The sequence below is a fragment of the Carcharodon carcharias genome, chromosome 16, assembly GCF_017639515.1.
Source record: "Carcharodon carcharias isolate sCarCar2 chromosome 16, sCarCar2.pri, whole genome shotgun sequence".
Classification (NCBI taxonomy): domain Eukaryota; kingdom Metazoa; phylum Chordata; class Chondrichthyes; order Lamniformes; family Lamnidae; genus Carcharodon; species Carcharodon carcharias.
This window is the reverse complement of record NC_054482.1, coordinates 51,987,944-52,005,226: the sequence shown is the minus strand read 5'-3', so window position 1 is coordinate 52,005,226 and position 17,283 is coordinate 51,987,944. Positions and strand designations below refer to the sequence as shown.

General features: G+C 44.4%; 1 protein-coding gene across 5 annotated transcripts in view; it reads left to right on the top strand.

The window, feature by feature from the left end:
* LOC121289263 (5'-AMP-activated protein kinase subunit beta-2-like) overlaps window positions 1–17,283 on the top strand; it is a 53,019-nt gene that overhangs the window by 25,829 nt on the left and 9,907 nt on the right. For all 5 annotated transcript variants that reach the window (XR_005945525.1, XM_041208520.1, XM_041208521.1 and 2 more), the window contains exons 5-6: window positions 11,221–11,335; window positions 14,001–14,134. Coding sequence is in view for 4 of the 5 variants with exons in the window: in XM_041208520.1 (XP_041064454.1) it covers window positions 11,221–11,335; window positions 14,001–14,134 (249 nt within the window). In the remaining variant the exon portion in view is untranslated. The remainder of the gene's footprint in view (window positions 1–11,220; window positions 11,336–14,000; window positions 14,135–17,283) is intronic.

The window sequence follows — 17,283 nt, the reverse complement described above, 5'->3', positions numbered from 1 at the left end:
AGCTCATCCGTTTCATTCCCTTCATCAACCTTCTCCATTACTTCATCAAATGACTCAATTTGATTAGTCAAGTGCGATCTGAATTTTCCAGATCCTTGCTGGCTATCCTTAATTAATTCAAACCTCTCCAAGTGCCTATTGATTTTTTTCCCCCTGATTATTGTTTCTAAAGCCTTACCTACCATTGATGTTTATACCAGGGATGTCCTTACACCCTTTCATGGATAAGGATGTCACATTTGCCACTTTCCAATCCTCAGACACCTTCCTCATATTCAGGGAAGATTGTAAGATTATGGCACGCCCTTCCGCTCCCTCCACCCCCACTTCCTTTAGCAGCCTGGGGCCAGGTGACTTATCCACTCTAAACATAGCCAGCCATTTCCTGCCCATCAATTTTCACCTCATTCATTACCTGTACCATCTCCACTTCTACCAGTATTTTGTCAGGATGCCTTGCTTAGTAAACATCGATACAAAGTATTTGTCAAGCATTCTAGTCTTGCCCTGCACCTCTAAACATACACGATCCTCTTTGCTCCTCATAGGACCCACTCTATCTCTTACTACTTGCTTAGCATTTACATGCTAGTAGTAGATTTTTGGGTTAACTTTTATGTTAACTGCTATTTTTTTCTTATATTCACTCTTTTGCAGTCTTACTTTCTTCTTCAATTTCCCTCTCAACTTACTGCATTTGGCCTGTTTTTGCTTGAGGAATTCACTTGCATCATAAACCCTAGTTTTTTTTTTTTTGCCTAATCATATCCACTATATCCCTTAGCATTCAAGAGTCCTGGCTTTGGTTCACCTACCTTTCAAACTTGTTGGAATATATCCTGCCTGTACCTGAAACATCTCCTTAAATACCAGCTGTTGTTCAGTTACCAGCTTCACTTTACCCTGACTAGATCCTCTCTCATCCCATTGAAATTGGTTCACATCCAATTCAGAAGTTTTTCTTTAGATTGTTCCCTGCTCTTCATTACTAACCTAAGCTCTAATATATGATGACCACTCTTACCCAAGTGTTTCTCCCATAGACACTTGGCCAACCTCATTTTCTAGCACCTGACCCAGCATAGTTTAAGGTATGACATGCAAAATCCACAAAGCCTTGACAGAAATGAGGTGCATGTTTAAAGGTTTACTTCTCTTCCTGCACAATTTTAACATAGTCTTGGTATAACTTGCAAGATTCTTGCAGTATTTTACCAGCAGGTTTCTCACCCTCATTCGTTGGGAGGGAGGGATTGACAAGGGTCTGGATTATTATTTCCATAGCCTTCTGTCTCCCTTGCTTTGTGTTATGCCTGCAGGAGATATATCAGGGAGGGTAGCAGAAAATTGTCTGATTTACCTTCTGGATTGAGAAGCTCATTTCAGCTTCCAGTTGACCTTGCTCAACTGATTCTGTTCATTAGATTTATTGGGCATTTTTGCTATTATACACCATATATTGAAATTGTATACTAATTTCCAGCCCTCATCTTGACCTAGCACTATATTCCTCCAGCATCTTTTTATTGCTTGAACATCTCCCTTTCTACCACCTTTCCCATATTGCAGCTATACCTGGATACTGTTTCCATTTCTGATTACTGAGGCAAAATGGAGATATTCAAGCTCTGAAAGTGGTGCAGTGAAAAGCAACAATATTGATACCTAGTGTCCAATGAATGAGTTGTGAGGCAAGGTTAGAAAAACCTTCATCCACACCTGATCCTGAAAATTTATTTTTCTAATACTATCTAAAATTCTCTACCCATTTCAATGCGTCTCACATGCTTGTCACTCATGTTCTGAATGAGCTTTTCCCTTCATGCCCAACTCCTTTTCCTTGTTGTTTGAGATGTTTTTCATTTATATAAATGGCTATCATGACTCAATTGGCAGCACTCTCCTCTGAGTCACAAGGTGCTGGGTTCAAATCCCACTCCAGGGTTTGGGCACACAAATCAAGGCCCTCATTCTACTGCAGTACTGTGGGAGTGCTACACTGTTGAAGATGCCATCTTTTGGATGAGACATTAAACAGAGGCCCCATCTGCCTGCTTGGGTGGATGTAAAAGATCACTTGACACTGTTTTGAAGAAGAACAGGAAAATTATCCCACTATCCTGGCCAATGTTTATCCCTCAACCAACGTCAAAACAGATCATGTGATTATTATCATGTTGCCATTTCTGAGAGTTTGCTGTGCACATATTAGTTGCCGCGTTTCCTACATTGAATCAGTTACTACACTGAGATTTGAGATGTTTAATAGTCGTAAAAACGCTATATAAATACAAGTCTTGTTAGAAGTAAGCCTGAGGAATATCATCAAAGTTTGCTGATGGTACCAGACTAGGGAGGATGTCAACTGTGAGAAAGAGTGCAAGCTCTTAAAAAAGGACATAGACAGGGCAGCAGACTTGGCAGATGCACACAGATCCAATTTAATGCAGAGAAATGTTATGCCACAATTTTTGGGAAGTATGCACCAATTGATAAAACTCCTCAAGAGTGGATCTAAGGGTGCAGGTACCTAGATCTTTAAAAGTAAGAGCACAGGTGGCGTCATTTAAAAAAAAAGACAGTAGACGGAATGGACATCATTACTGGAGTTCTACTAGATATTTAAAAAAAAAAGACAATGGGCAGAATTTTCTATTTATAAGACTGAGTGCGGTAGTGGGCAGTTTCTGTGGTGCCCACACTCTGCTCGGAACGGCAGGAGCTCAAGCCTGATTCTGCGCATGGAAGCTCATTAATTATGCACAGGCGAGTATCAGACCATATCACCTCATGGGTCAGGAGCCGATTCGTCCGTCAGCTGGCGGGGGTCAAAGGTCCGGGCGCCATATTTAAATGACAGTTGAACACATAATCTTCTTCAATTTTCTCCAGCCCACTTGTCTCCAGGAGGCCATTACAGATGTCTTCCACGCACAAGAAGGCCGTAAGCCTCAAGAAGAAGGCAGCACCCTGTTTCACCCACCAGGCCCTAGAGGCCTTGTTCATAGGAATGCGGGTAAACAAACATGTCCTGTATTCTAGGGATGACTCCAGGAAGCACACCAGCCTCACCTCTCTGGCCTGAGAGATCATCGCACAGGGGGTCAGCATGGGTGGCAGCTGGGCCCGAATTACCATCCAGTGCAGGAAGAGTATGAATGATCTCATCCGCTCTAACAGGTTAAGTCATCCTTCAACTCCCTCCAATGTCAAACTCCCATCATGGCATCATGCACTTGAAATGGCTACTCTTTTCTGGGATCTCACATAGCCATTAGCTGGGGACACATATTCTCTCTCAGAAATTTTCACATCACTACCTTTCCATCTATAATGTTGCTCACACTCCATCCTCTGGCCCTTCTGGGTAAGGCTCCAGGATGGAGAGGGCACTTGCATCTCACCCAACTTCTGCTCCATCCCTTCTCATGACATGCCTTTCTTTCATCTTCATATGGGGTAGGCTGGCACACAACAGAAGGGAAAGAACACAGACTGCGGAGGGACAGCCAATATTATTGCCCTCACTGAGTTTGAGGGGGCTGCAGCCAAGCTGGCTGGGGAGGACAGGGACTGCTCCTATGGCAAAGGGGAGATCGGTTTGTCCCACCAACCTAGTTCGGATCACAGCTCCATCACCACTTTACATCTTGACAATCAGCGAGTCACATGCAGTCGTATATTGCTTATGCTTGTCAACTGGAACTCTATTCTCTTTTTTCTTAGCTCCAGCAGACCTGGGCCCACAAGGCATCCCAGCATAAATCAAAGCCCCCAGACCACATCCGAAGAGGAAACTCTGGAAGAACAGTCACTGCGCTCACCCGCACCCTCCACTAGGGCAGGGAGACACACCTCAATGGGGCAGAGCTCTAGATTAGGCTCGGGAACACTTTCTGGAGAACACCTCACTGACACGTCCCTGCAGCAATCGAAGGCAGGGATAGCCCAGGTCTCTGGCACTTGGGGGGCAACCCACTCAGTCCAAGTCAGATGATGAGCCTCTGGAAGCGGCCGCCATCTCAATGCTGGAGATGCAACGATAAGCAGCAGAGCATCAGGCAGTGATTCGACAGTCAGGCAGCAGACTAGAGTGAATGATGGCGGTGTCTGCGTTCTGTATGATGTCGTGGCTTCAACATACAGGCGACTTGAGGTCACCATGGGAGATTGGTGACCACCAAGGAGACCTTGGTCCAGCTGGCCTTGCTGGTTTTGTGTTCGGCCCTGCACTCCATGGCCATACACCCTGGGCACTGCCAAGATGCAGGCGACATAAGGACGAGGCACCTTGACCTCCCCTCAGGTGCACCATCTCCTCAAGGAGTCGGCAGGGCCCTCGGGCGCCCACGAGGATGTTGAGCATCGGCCGGAGACCCCGGGTCCTTCTCTCAGGACACTCCAAGGGTGTGCAGCCGCTCACAGTCTGCTCTGCCTCTGACCCCATCCACTCCAGCTACTCAGATTGCTGAGGTGCATCTGCCCCTGAGCAGAGGGCCCTTATCAGACCAGGGCTCTCCAGGCCTTGAGTCATCAGAGGACATCCACCAAGGTCATTGCAGACATCAGGACGTAGCAGTCAGCAAACTGTCTCCACCTCTGCTGCGGATGTTGGAGCTGCGCCCAGGTGTAGTGGTAGGGTTAGGAAAGTTAACAAATTTTGATGTCACAAGTGTGCTACACTGTGAAGAAATTGTACTTTTGTGAATATATTTGATGGTCATGTGAATGTTTTGGTCAACTGAGGACATTATGATTTTGTACATTGAAATCCACTTACGTTCCACTGTGAGATTAACATTCCTGTGATGTCAACCTCACTTGAACTAGTCTTTGCACTCTGTATGATGTCAGGGAGATGTGTTTAAATCTTTGTGATGTAAGCATTTCTAATCCTTCTTTCTCAAGGAACACCTTTGAGTGAGGGCAGCTCATCAGCATCGATATTCTAGCGGCATTGTGTCTTCTCAGTGGTAGTGGCAGAAGATGTGCATGAGGAGGAGATCCCTAGCCATGTTCTCATCTCAATGGCAGCTGTGTTTGCATCATTATATGATGGAGAAAGCTTCTCTCGCATCGCTGTCATTCCTCAGTGGACTCTTAATTCCCAGAGTGAGGGCATTCACAGGGCACTGTGGATCAGTGCAGAGATCATGGTCTGGCATTTCATGATGCCGGAACATGCAAGCATGAATGCTGGACTCATTCTCAATGTGAGTGGTTGGACATCCCCTGAGATGAAAGGGATTGGCATTGAGGGCGAGGAGAGATGTGGCGATATGTCCTCCCTTAACTTTACCCTTCCTGGAATCTGTCACAGGCATGTCTCCATGTCTTCCTTCCTCCATCGCGTCATCGCGTTCATACTGACTCTCAGCAGCCTCCTAAGTCCTGTGCCTCCGGATCTTCATCCTCTGATGAGCCGTCATCCTCCTCCATTTCACCCTCTGGCAAAGGATCACCTTTTTGCATTTCCGGATTGTGAAGGTCACAACACACTGCGATGATGCATGAACCCCTTTCGGGAGTATATGGTAGTGAGCCACATGAGCGGTCCAAGCATCTGAAGCACATCTTTATAAGCTCTATGGTCTCCTCTATATAAGAGGTGTGGAGCTGTGAGCAACGCTGTACCTCTCCTCGGAACAACTCTGAGGGCGCTGCACCGGTGTCATCAGCCAGCGTTTCAGTGGGTACCCCTAATCACCAAGCAGCCATTCCTGCAGGCATACAAGCCCATCAAACCCCAGGTAACTGGGAATGACTCATGATGTAGGGGGCATCGCAGCTCCCAGGGCACCTAGCACAAACATGCATTACGTGCTTCTGATTATCACAGGCCAGTGGTACATTGATGGAATGGTAGTGTTTGAGGCTTATAAACGTTAGAGTTACTGCTGTGGAGTCCGTAAAGCCACATGGGTGCAGTCTCTTGCACCCTGCACTCTTGAGAAGCCTGAGATGGCAGTGAAGCCGGTTAATCTCGCAGCCTGGCTATCTTCGTGTCCAGAGCAAACCTGACAATGATAGGCCTTCCTGTAAAGAGCACCTATGACCTTCATGCATCTATGTGTGGCGGACTGAGAAATGTTGAATAGGTGTCCTGTTGATCTCTGGAAAGACACAAAGGCAAAGAAATTGAGCACTGCAGTCACCTTCAAAGCCAGTGGCAGGGGATAACCTCCACCCCCTCATGGTGTAAGGTCTTCACAAAGAATGTGGCATATGTGATGTACCAGAGCTCAGGACAAGTGCAGACTTGTCACTCATTTGTAAATAGGAGACTCTTCTACAATAAACTCTAGGTCTGGTGATTTACCTCTTGCCTGGGTCTCTCCTAACCTTCCTGTTCATTGCTCTGGCTCCCCTTGATCATGTCCCTCAGGCGTATCCTCCTGCTGGAGCTGTGCTCGATGTTGCCTTTCTGTCCTTCGTCTCCTCTGTTGCATTAAGATCCTGACAAAGGCAACAATGCGCCCTGTATCCATTTGTTCTTTCACCTTCTTTCTAAACTGAAATAATGAAGACATTAATGATTAAAGGATCAAGACAGTGACGCTCAGAATATGAAACATATGGCAACTGTAAGGTTCTGTCATATTTTTCCTGCCCTACTTGCATGCTGATGCAGCCTTGTCCCTGAGATGTTAACACATACATTGAATCGACAAAGATGGCATCCCAGATATGTAACATCTGGAGTCCTGCGTGGGATGATAAGGTGTAAATGAGCTCCAATCTCTGATGTGCCATCGTAATGACCAATGAGTGGATGCCCTTTGGCCCATTATGAATACCAATTCTGGTGAACATGTGACTGGCCTTCATTGGTGCTTTCAGCGGCTTTCTTCCCAAGGAGGTCTTACTCTTTTCTCACGAAGCAGACTTATGTTCGCTCTTGTGGCACCTTCAAGTTAGAGGGCGGCCCCAGAAAGGGCCTCTTAGCACAGCAGTGCACTCCTCCCACATTGCCTGAGACCCCTCCCATTCAGATTCACAGGTATTTTCAATTTGAGACAGTGCCATTAATGTTGCACAGCAAGATGGTGGTTCTCCGCTATTACTTCAAAACACAATTCATCACTTCCTTTCTCACTGTCCGTGTGCCTGATATATCCCTAAAACCTCATTATGTGAGGTTTGAGAAACTGAACTGAACTAACCATATAAATACAGTCGATATGCGAGCAGGTCAGAGGCTAGGAATCGTGTGATGAGTAACTCACCTCCAGACTCCCCAAAGCCTGTCCACCATCTACAAGGCATAAGTCAGGAGTGTGATGAAATACTCTCCACTTGCCTGGATGAGTGCAGCTCCCACAATACTGAAGAAGCTGGACACCATCTAGGACAAAGCAGTCCACTTGATTGGCACCACATCCATAAACATTCACTCCATCCACCACCGATGCACAGTAGCAGCAGTGTGTACCATCTACAAAATGCACTGCAGGAATTCAGCATGGCTCCTTAGACAGCAACTTCCAAACGCACGACCACCACCACCTAGAAGGAAAAGGGCAGCAGACCACCGTCTGGAGGTTTCCCTCTAAGTCACTCATCATCCTGACTTGGAAATATATCGCCTTTTCTTGTCCTCACTTATCATCCCACCAGCCTCCGCATTCAACGGATCGACCTCCGCCATTTCCGCCAACTCCAGCATGATGCCACCACCAAACACATCTTCCCTTCACCACCACCACCACCACCCCCCCCCACCCCCCACCCCACCCCCTGACACCCTGGTCCACTCCTCCATCACCCCCTACTCCTCAACCCCATCCTATGCCACCTCCCTATGCGAACGCAAAATATGCAACACCTGCCCCTTCACTTCCTCTCTCTTCACCGTCCAAGGGCCCAAACACTCCTTTCAAGTGAAGCAACATTTCACTTGCATTTCCTTCAACTTAGTCTACTGCATTCGTTGCTCCCAATGCGGTTTCCTTTACATTGGAGGGACCAAATGCAAACTGGGTAACCGCTTTACTGAACACCTTCGGTCTGTCCGCAAGCATAACCCAGACCTGCCTGTCGCTTGCCATTTAACACTCCACCCTGCTCTCTTGCCCACGTTTCTGTCCTTGGCTTGCTGCATTGTTCCATTGAAGCTCAACGCAAACTGGAGGAATAGCACCTCATCTTCCGACTAGGCACTTTACAGCCTTCTGGACTGAATATTGATTTCAACAATTTTAGATCTTAAACTCCATCCTCCATCCCCACCCCCTTTCCGTTTCTTCCCCCTCCTCATTTTTTTCAATAATTTATATCGATTTTTCTTTTGCCACCTATTTCCATTATTTTTAATGTATTCCACCGATCATTTATCTATACCTTTTATGCCCTTTTAGTCTTATTTCACCCCACCCAACTGGAGCTACCTTACTTGTCCTGCTATCCATTCTTAATTAGCACATTCTTTTAAATAATATCACTATCTTCAACACCTCCTTGTTCTTTTGTCTGTGACATCTTTTAGTTATCCTCTTCTATCACTGCTTGCTTGTCCCAACAACCCCCCCCCCCCCCCCCCCCCCCCCCGGCCAAAAGCAGCTTATATTTCACCCCTCTCCTACTTTTACCTAGTTCTGCTGAAGGGTCATGAGGGCTCGAAACGTCAACTGTACTCTTCTCCACTGATGCTGCCAGACCTGCTGAGTTTTTCCAGGTATTTTTTATTTTTTGTTATCGCCTTTCCTTCGTTGTTGCTGGGTCAAAATCATGGAACTCCCTCCCTAACAGCACTGTGGGTATACCTACATCACATGGACTGCAGCGGTTCAAGAAGGCAGCTCACCGCCACCACCTCAAAGGCAACTAAGGATGGGTAATAAATGCTGGCCCAACTAGTGAAGCTCACATCCTGTGAATTAATTTTAAAAAAATGTGAAGGTGGAGCTCCCTCCTGTTGTTCTCTTGCACCCCCTGCCCCCCCCAACAATACTGGATCCCATAGTTGTGGTTGACATTCCTACCTACCCCCCTCCCATCACCACCCATCACTTGTGATGTGCCCATGCCCCATATGGATCTCTACCCATCCCATCAAGAGGCTGTGTGCCCAGTCACCTCCCGAGATGAACACCACCCCCACCCCCAAAACCAGGAGAGCTTCACATACCCCTGCCTTTATTATGTGTTTCCAGTCTTCAGGCTGAAGGTACCTCCAGTTACCATCACCATTCCATCTGTAGCCAAGTACAGAGATAGCCAAGCCCAAGGACAGTGACTGAGACACAGCCCTGCACACCAAGCTGTGCTTTCTTCCTCTGGAGTACAGAGTCCTTTGCCCCTCCCTATAGCTGGAGTACATTGTGCTTCCAATGATCCTCCATGCTGCATGCCCGCTGCACCCCGAGCTATTTCCTACCTCTGACTTATGACCTTGAGGTCAACATAGCTCCTGGGTGCCTCTACTCTCTGACTCCTTTCCACATAGTTCCTGTCCTGTCTGTACTCTGACTCCTTTCCACATAGCTACAGGAATGTCCAGGACTTGGACTTTCCACATTGCCCTGATGACTGAGGCTTACAGTGTTCCCCTCCCAAGCCACCCCCACCCTCCATCTGCTGAGTCTCTGTATGACCTATCCCTCTTGTGCCACACTAACAACACCTCTTCCAGTAAAACATGTGGTATTCCTTTGAACCCTTTGAAAGTCAGTGTTTCACAAACCCTTATTGGGCTCTGGCTTCCCACCCCTCGGTCTATCCTCTGCCTTCCATTGTTCCCCATCTCTTCCTCCTTGTCCTTCTGCCTTCCGTCGTGCCCCCTTTACCCCCTTGCAGCCCTTGCACAGCCTTCCTTCTTCATTACCTCCCTTGTGTTTGGCATCCCCACCCGCTTCTCACACCCCATCCCCAGTCAAAATGATCGTTCCTGAAAGTGGAGTTTTATCTGAGTACCACTGCACTGTGGTGCCTTTATGGACAACGCTGTCAGCCACTGGGAGCAGAAAACCCTGTCACTCCCCAATCCTGGCTGGAATACAGCTCAGGGTCTGAAGTGGAGGTCTGCATGAGTATCGCAGCACAGTGGTGTCCTTCTGGACAATGTAGGTAAAGAGCAGGAGCAGACCAACCTTGCAGCACCAGCAGTGTGGCATTCATCATTAAAGACCGACACAGCACTACGGCAGGTAGGCTATGTATGTTGAACTCAATTCGAAGTCACGAGCGAATGGAGGTCTGATGCGTGCACACCACTTCTTTCCAAATGGGTTTCAGGCTGATGTAATTTCCTGCTGGATTGGGAAGCATCATGAGATTCTGGCGAGCAGCTGTTTTAATGAGCATTCATGAGATGGTAATGGATGCAAATGGTCTTCATGCCACTAGGCAGCGGGATAACTAACCTGCCATCAGCAAAATCACAAACTACTTTTATCCTGGCAAGTTTCTGACTTTTTGCCTGCTACTGAATTCTCTACTCCCTCCTGCTACAAAACCCGCAGTGGGAAGAATGGGAAAATTCCACCCAATGGGTTTCTGGGTTTTGTACAAAAGGGCCCTGAATTAAAAGTGATGTTGATATTATACAAGGCAATGGATAGGTCATAATTGTAGCACTGTATGCAGTTTTGGACACTCCATTACAAGAAGCATTACAAGAGGTATTACACCCATGGAAAACTTAGTGAAGATTCACTAGACTTAAGATTATACCAGGAATGAGAGGTTATAATTTGGCAGATGGGTTTAAATAATGAGGATTTTTCTTCAGTGAAACAAAAAAGATTAGGGGGATGTGGCCCAATAAGGATTTTGGGAAGGTAAACAGTGAAAGATTGTTTCCATTGGTTGTCGAATTTGCAAAAGGGGCTATTTTAGGATTATTACTAGATGAATGAAGAGCTAGTTAGAAAAAAATATTTCAAATAGAAATGGAATACTTTTATTACTAGTAACAATCGAGGCAGAGATCATATCCTTTTAAAAAAGAATTTGATAAATATTTCAAAATGGAGAATATGAAAGCATATTGTTACGAATCCTAGTGCAGGCATGAAAGGCCAAGTGGCCTCATCCTGTGCTGTAAATTGCATGACCTTTTATTTAAGGAGCAGTATATACATTTTTGGGAAATAGGGAAAAAGAATCTGGCATAAAATAATCTTCCACAAAAATTGCTAGTAAAAGGCAAAATACTTAAACTAGAGAATGCCATAAGGGAACTATGAAGGAATGCAGTATTGTCTCTCTTTTTCTTTTCAGCCAGTGACAACCAGTCAGCTTGGGACAATCAATAATGTTATTCAAGTCAAGAAATCTGACTTTGAAGTGTTTGACGCCCTCAAACTGGACTCGCTGGAGTGTTCAGATACCTCGGGTGAGGAATATACAGCTGTGGATAATACAGTCTGTCAAAGGAAAATCACAGTTGATTAAAATCAGTTTATTAAAGGGAAAGATAATACAGAGAAAAATATATATATTTGGAGGCAGCTGAATGAAATTGAACTTATCTCTGCCTAATAATTTAAGAGCCGAATCTTCCCCTCTTTTTGCACTAAGATGGAGCTCTGTATTTCTGGCCCAGACTTCTGAACTGGGCCTCATCAGAAATGCAGAGTGCACCTGTTTTCAGAGTCCCTTTTTGTGGTGCAGGATTGTCGGGATAAGCCAAGCCATTCCTGCTTTTTATGCTACTGGCTGCTGTATTTTGGTAAGTCTTCATTCACTAGCAGACTGAAAAGCTTTGGGACATTTTCAGTGTGTTAGTGAATGAGTGAGGTAAATGGGTAGGGTGGCAGGTGCTTGGCAGGGTAGCAATGACAAAGGTGGGACTAAGAGGTTCTGCTGAGGGAGTATGAGCAGCTAGGGACAAAATTAAAAAGTAGAACCACAAGGGTAAGACAATAGAGAAGTGGTGGCAAACTTTTAAGGAGATATTTCCTACATTTAAGCAGATATTTCCCAACTCTCAGCAAAGATATATTCCACTGAGAAAGAAAGATGTTTCAAAGGTGCACCATCTGTAACTAACTAAGAAAGTTAAGGATGGTATCAAATTGAAAGAAAAGGTGTACAGTGCAACAATGATTAGTGGTAGCCCAGAACAATGGGAAAATTTTAGAAATTAGTAAAGATGACTTAAAAAAATAGAGGGAGAATTTGGAATATGTGAGAAAATTAGCCAGAAATGCAAAAACAAACAAACGATAAAAACTTCTGCAAATAGATAAGAAGTAAAGTAGCTAAAGTAAGCCTTGGCCCTTTAGAGGATGAGACTGGGAAATTAATAATGGGAAACAAGGAATTGGCAGAAACTTTGAACAAGTTCTGTCTTCACAGTAGAAGATACAACGCATCCCATGAATGGTAGAAAATCAATGTACAAAAAGGAGGGAGGAACTTAAAACAATGACTATCACTGGAGAAAAAGTACTTGGAAAGCTATTGGGACTAAAGGCCTGAAATATAAGGGCTTAAAGGGTGGTTGTAATCTTCCAAAATTTCCAAGATTTTGGAAAGGTCACAGCAGATTGGAGCACCACAAGTGGAGCACCATGATTCAAGCAAGAAAGAAAGGAGACAAAGCAGGAAACCAAAGGCCACTTAGTCTAACATTTGTCATTGAGAAAATGCTTGAATCCATTATTGAGGAGATAGTAGCAGGTCATTTAGAAAATCGTCTTAATACAATCAGACAGAGTCAATGTGGTTTTGTGAAAGGGAAATCATATTTAACATATTTACTAGAGTTCAATGAGGATGTAACAAGCAGAATGGATAAAGGGGAACCAGTAGATGTAGTGTATTTGGATTTCCAAAAGGCATTCAATAAAGTGCCACATAAATGGTTACTGCAGAAGATTAGAGCTCATGATGTTGGGGGTGATAATATTAGCGTGGTTAGAGGACTGGCTAACTAACAGGAAACGAAGATGGGATACATCAGTAATTTTCAGGAGGGCAAACTGTAACTAGTGGAATGCCACAGGATCAGTGCTGGGGTCTCAGCCACCTAATCTGTATTAATGGCTTGGATTGACAGTATTGTAGCCAAATTTGCTGCTGATATGGAGTTGGGTAGGAAAGCAAGTTGTGAGGGGGATACAAAGAGTTTGTAAAGGGCTATAAGTATGTTAAGTGAATGGGACAAAATTTGGAAGCTAGAATGTACTGTGGTAAAATGTGAGGTTGTCCACATTGGCAGGAGAAATAGAAAAGCAGAATATAATTTAAATGGAGAGAGCCTACGAAATGCTGCAGCACAGAGGTGTCCTTGTACATGAATCACAAAAGACAGCAAGTAATTAGGCAATTGAAATGTTGGCCTTTTCTTGCAAGGGGGATTGAGTAAAAGTAGGGAAGTCTTACATTGGTGAGACTGCACCTAGAGTACTGTGCACAGTCCTGGTCTCCTTACTGAAGGAAGGATATACTTTCATTAGAAGCAGTTCAGAGAAGGTTCACTAGGCTGATTCCAGGGATGAAGAGGTTGTCTTATGAAGAAAGATTGAGCACGTTGGGCCTGCACTCATTGGAGTTTAGTAGAATGAAAGGTGATCTTAATGAAACATTTTAGATTCTGAGGGAACTTCACAGGGTAGGTGTTGAGAGGATGTTTCCCTTTGTGGGCGAATCTAAACTAGTGGGTACATTTTCAAAATAAAGGTTGTCTCATTTAAGACATGAGGAATTTCCTCTCAGTTAGTCTTTGGAATTCTCTTCCACAGAGAGCAATGCAGGCTGAGCCATTGAATATATAAAAAAACTGAGTTAGACAGATTTTGATGGACAAGGGTATAAAGGGTTATGAGGGGTAGGGCAGGTGAGTAGAATTAAGGCCACAATCAGATCAGATCTTATTGAATGGCGAATGGCCTACTCCTGTTCCTATTTCTTATGATTTTGGATATTAAATTGGGTGGAATGTATTAAATGATGCCACACTGTCTGATCTGAGGGAGATCATATGTGTACACAGCTGTTTTTTTCATGAATTGTATATACTCTTCTCTACTGATGTAATATTCTGTTTGTTTTAGATTTGTCAAGTTCCCCCCCAGGACCATACCATCAGGAGATGTATGTGCTGAGGCCTGAAGAGCGCTTTAAGGCACCTCCCATTTTACCTCCCCATTTGCTCCAGGTCATTCTCAACAAGGACACACATATTTCAGTAAGTTTATTAAAGCAGCTATGCTGCTGACATAACTTAAACCAAATCTGTCATTTCATCTTGGCATTGAGGTCCCAGCGTTATTTCAGCTGCTTACAATTTATATATAATTTTAAATCTTCAGAATCCTATAATAGTACATACAAGACTGAGGCAGGAACGTAAACTGTTTTTAAATGCATTTGTCAAGTGCTTATATGGAAGAACGAAAACATTTTGTTTTTTCCAAAAATAAACTCCAACTTTAAATTTTCTCAATGAATCATTAAAGGTATGTTGCAACATTTAAAAAAAAAATTATCTGGTAATTTATATCATTGCTGTCTTTGGGGATCTTTGTGCTCAAATTGTGTTTCACTACGTTACAAGAGTGACTATAATTCAAAAATACTTAATTGGATGTAAGCACTTATACAGCCTGAAGTTGTGAAAGGAACTATATAAATCCTAATTCTTCATGTACTACTGTTGCTCATTTTTTTCTCTCTGAACATTCAATTTCAATATTAAACTTCAGTTGCCTGCTTAATTGAATAACCAAACTAAATCCTTTTCACAGGTTGTTAACTCTTATCCTTACTGCTCCCTCTACTTTAAAGTCCTCTGTTAATTTAATAAGCTTTTAGCTGAATTCCGCATTCAAACGTTTTAGCTATGAAACCATAGGAGTCCAAATACTGAGGTCTGCAGTACTGCACTTGACACCAACTCCCCCAAAGGACACAATGCTTCTCACCAGTATGCACTGTCACTTATTTTTAAAAATAAATCCTATCCACATTCATTCAAGTTTCCCATGATTTTTAATTTTACAAAATGTTCTCTGTGGGAAATTGTCAAAGGCCTTCCAAGAGTTTAGAAAGCTTCTCGACAAGGATTTCCCCCTCTAATAAAAAAATATAAAAAGGAAAATAAATAAGTGAATAATAAGACACATTAAGGATGGCAGGACAGGTGTGTGTCAAGGCTGCAGCGTGTGGGAGCTTCTGAATGCCAGTGTGATCCAGGGCAAACATGTCTGCAGTAAGTGTTTGCAGCTCAAGGAGCTTCAGCTCAGAGTAATTGAGCTGAAGGTCAAGCTGCAGACACTGCGACATATCAGGGAGGGGGAAAGTTACCTGGATGTTTTTATTCTAGGAGGCAGTCATATCACTTAGGGTATTTTGATTTGGTCAGTGGTCAGGGATAGGAGGGTGTGACTGTGAGTGAGGGAGGTAAGGGGACCAGGAGTGCAGGAGCCTCAGCCTTTGCAATTGTCCAATAGGTTTGAGGTGTTCTCAGCTTGTTTGGATGAGACCGCAGGCTTCAGGGTAGATAAGCAAACTGATTGTGGCACTGTGGTACAGGAAGCCATTCAGAGGGGTGGGGAGATCAAAAAGGGATGTAGTGGTAGTAGGGAACAGTAAAGTGAGGAGGATTGACACCGTTCACTGTAGCAAAGAGTGAGAGTCCAGACGGCTATGTTGCCTGCCTGGTGCAAGGGTTCGGGACACCTGCTCAGGGTTGGGGAGGAACATTCAGTGGGAGGGGGAGGATCCAGTTGTCAGGGTCCATGTAGGTACCAATGATTTGGGTAGAACTAGGAAAGAGGTTCTGCCTAGAGACTGTGAGGAGCTAGGCACTAAATTGAAAAGCAAAACCTCAAAGGTGGTAATCTCAGGATTATTACCTGAGCCACGTGCAGAATGGCATAGGGTACATAAGATTAGAGAGATGAATATGTGGCTCAAAAACTGGTGTGAGAGAAGTGGGTTCCAGTTCATGGGGTTCTGGCACCAATATTGGGGAAAGTGGGATCTGTACCATTGGGATGGCCTACACCTGAACTGTGTTGAGACCAATGTACGAGCGAAGTAGAGTGGGTTTTAAACTAAATAGTGGGTTCAGGGGATCAAATTTGGGAAGATGTGGTTAATCAAAGAGTAGAGATAAGGCAAGAGCGAAAGATGTTCACAGTATCACTATCTTTATTGTGTAGAAGAAGGCCATTCTGCCCATCAAGTCTGCACTGGCTCTCTGAAAGAGTATTCCACCTAGTCCTAGTCCCACTCCCTAGCCTTATCCCTGTAATCTTTGCACATTCTCCCTTTTCAGGTAGCAATCCAATTCCCTTTTGAAAACCTTGATCGAACCTGCCTCCACCACCATTTCAGGAAGTTTGTTCTAGAATCCAACCCACCCTCTGGGTGAAAAAATTTTTCCTCGCATCACATTTACTCCTTTTGCCAATTATTTTGAATCTGTGCCCTCTCGTTCCTGAAGTTCTCTTGAGAACAGTTTCTGTCCATACCCCTCAGGATCTTGAATACCCCTATCAAGTCTCCTGTCAACCTTCTTTTCTCCAAGGAAAACAGTCCCAAACTCGCCAATCTACCCTCATAGCTACAGTTCTTCACCCCACGAATCATTCTTGTGTATCTCCTAAGAACATAAGAACTAGGAGCAGGAGTAGGCAATTCAGCCCCTCGAGCCTGCCCCGCCATTCATTACGATCATGGCTGATCTCATTTTGGCCTCAACTCCAATTTCCCGCCCTCTCCCCATAACCTTTCAACCCATTACTAATTAAAAATCTGTCTATCTCCTCCTTAAATTTATCCAGCATCCCGGCATCCACTGCATTCTGAGGTTGTGAATTCCACAGATTCACGACCCTTTGAGAAAAGTAATTCCTCCTCATCTTTGATTTAAATCTGCCAACCCTTAACCTAAAACTATGGCCTCTCGTTCTAGAATGCCCCAGAAGGGGAAACATCCGCTTCACGTCTACTTTGTCTATCCCCTTTAGCATCTTATATACCTCAATTAGATCTCCTCTCATCCTTCTAAACTCTAGCGAGTATAGGCCTAAACTGCTCAATCTCTCCTCATAAGACAAGCCCCAGATCTCTGGAATCTCCTTCGTACTTTCTCCAATGCTTTCACATCCTTCCTCAAATATGGCACCCAGAACTGGATGCAGTGCTCCAGATGAGGCCTGACTAGAGTCTTATACAAGTTCAACATAACCTCCTTACTCTTGTACTCAATTCCCCTATTAATGAAGCCTAAGAAACTATATGCTTTAGTAACTGCTCTCTCAACATGCCCTGCCATCTTCAACAGGAAGTGATAAAAAGACCATGACCGGATGGGACAGAGTATGGGAG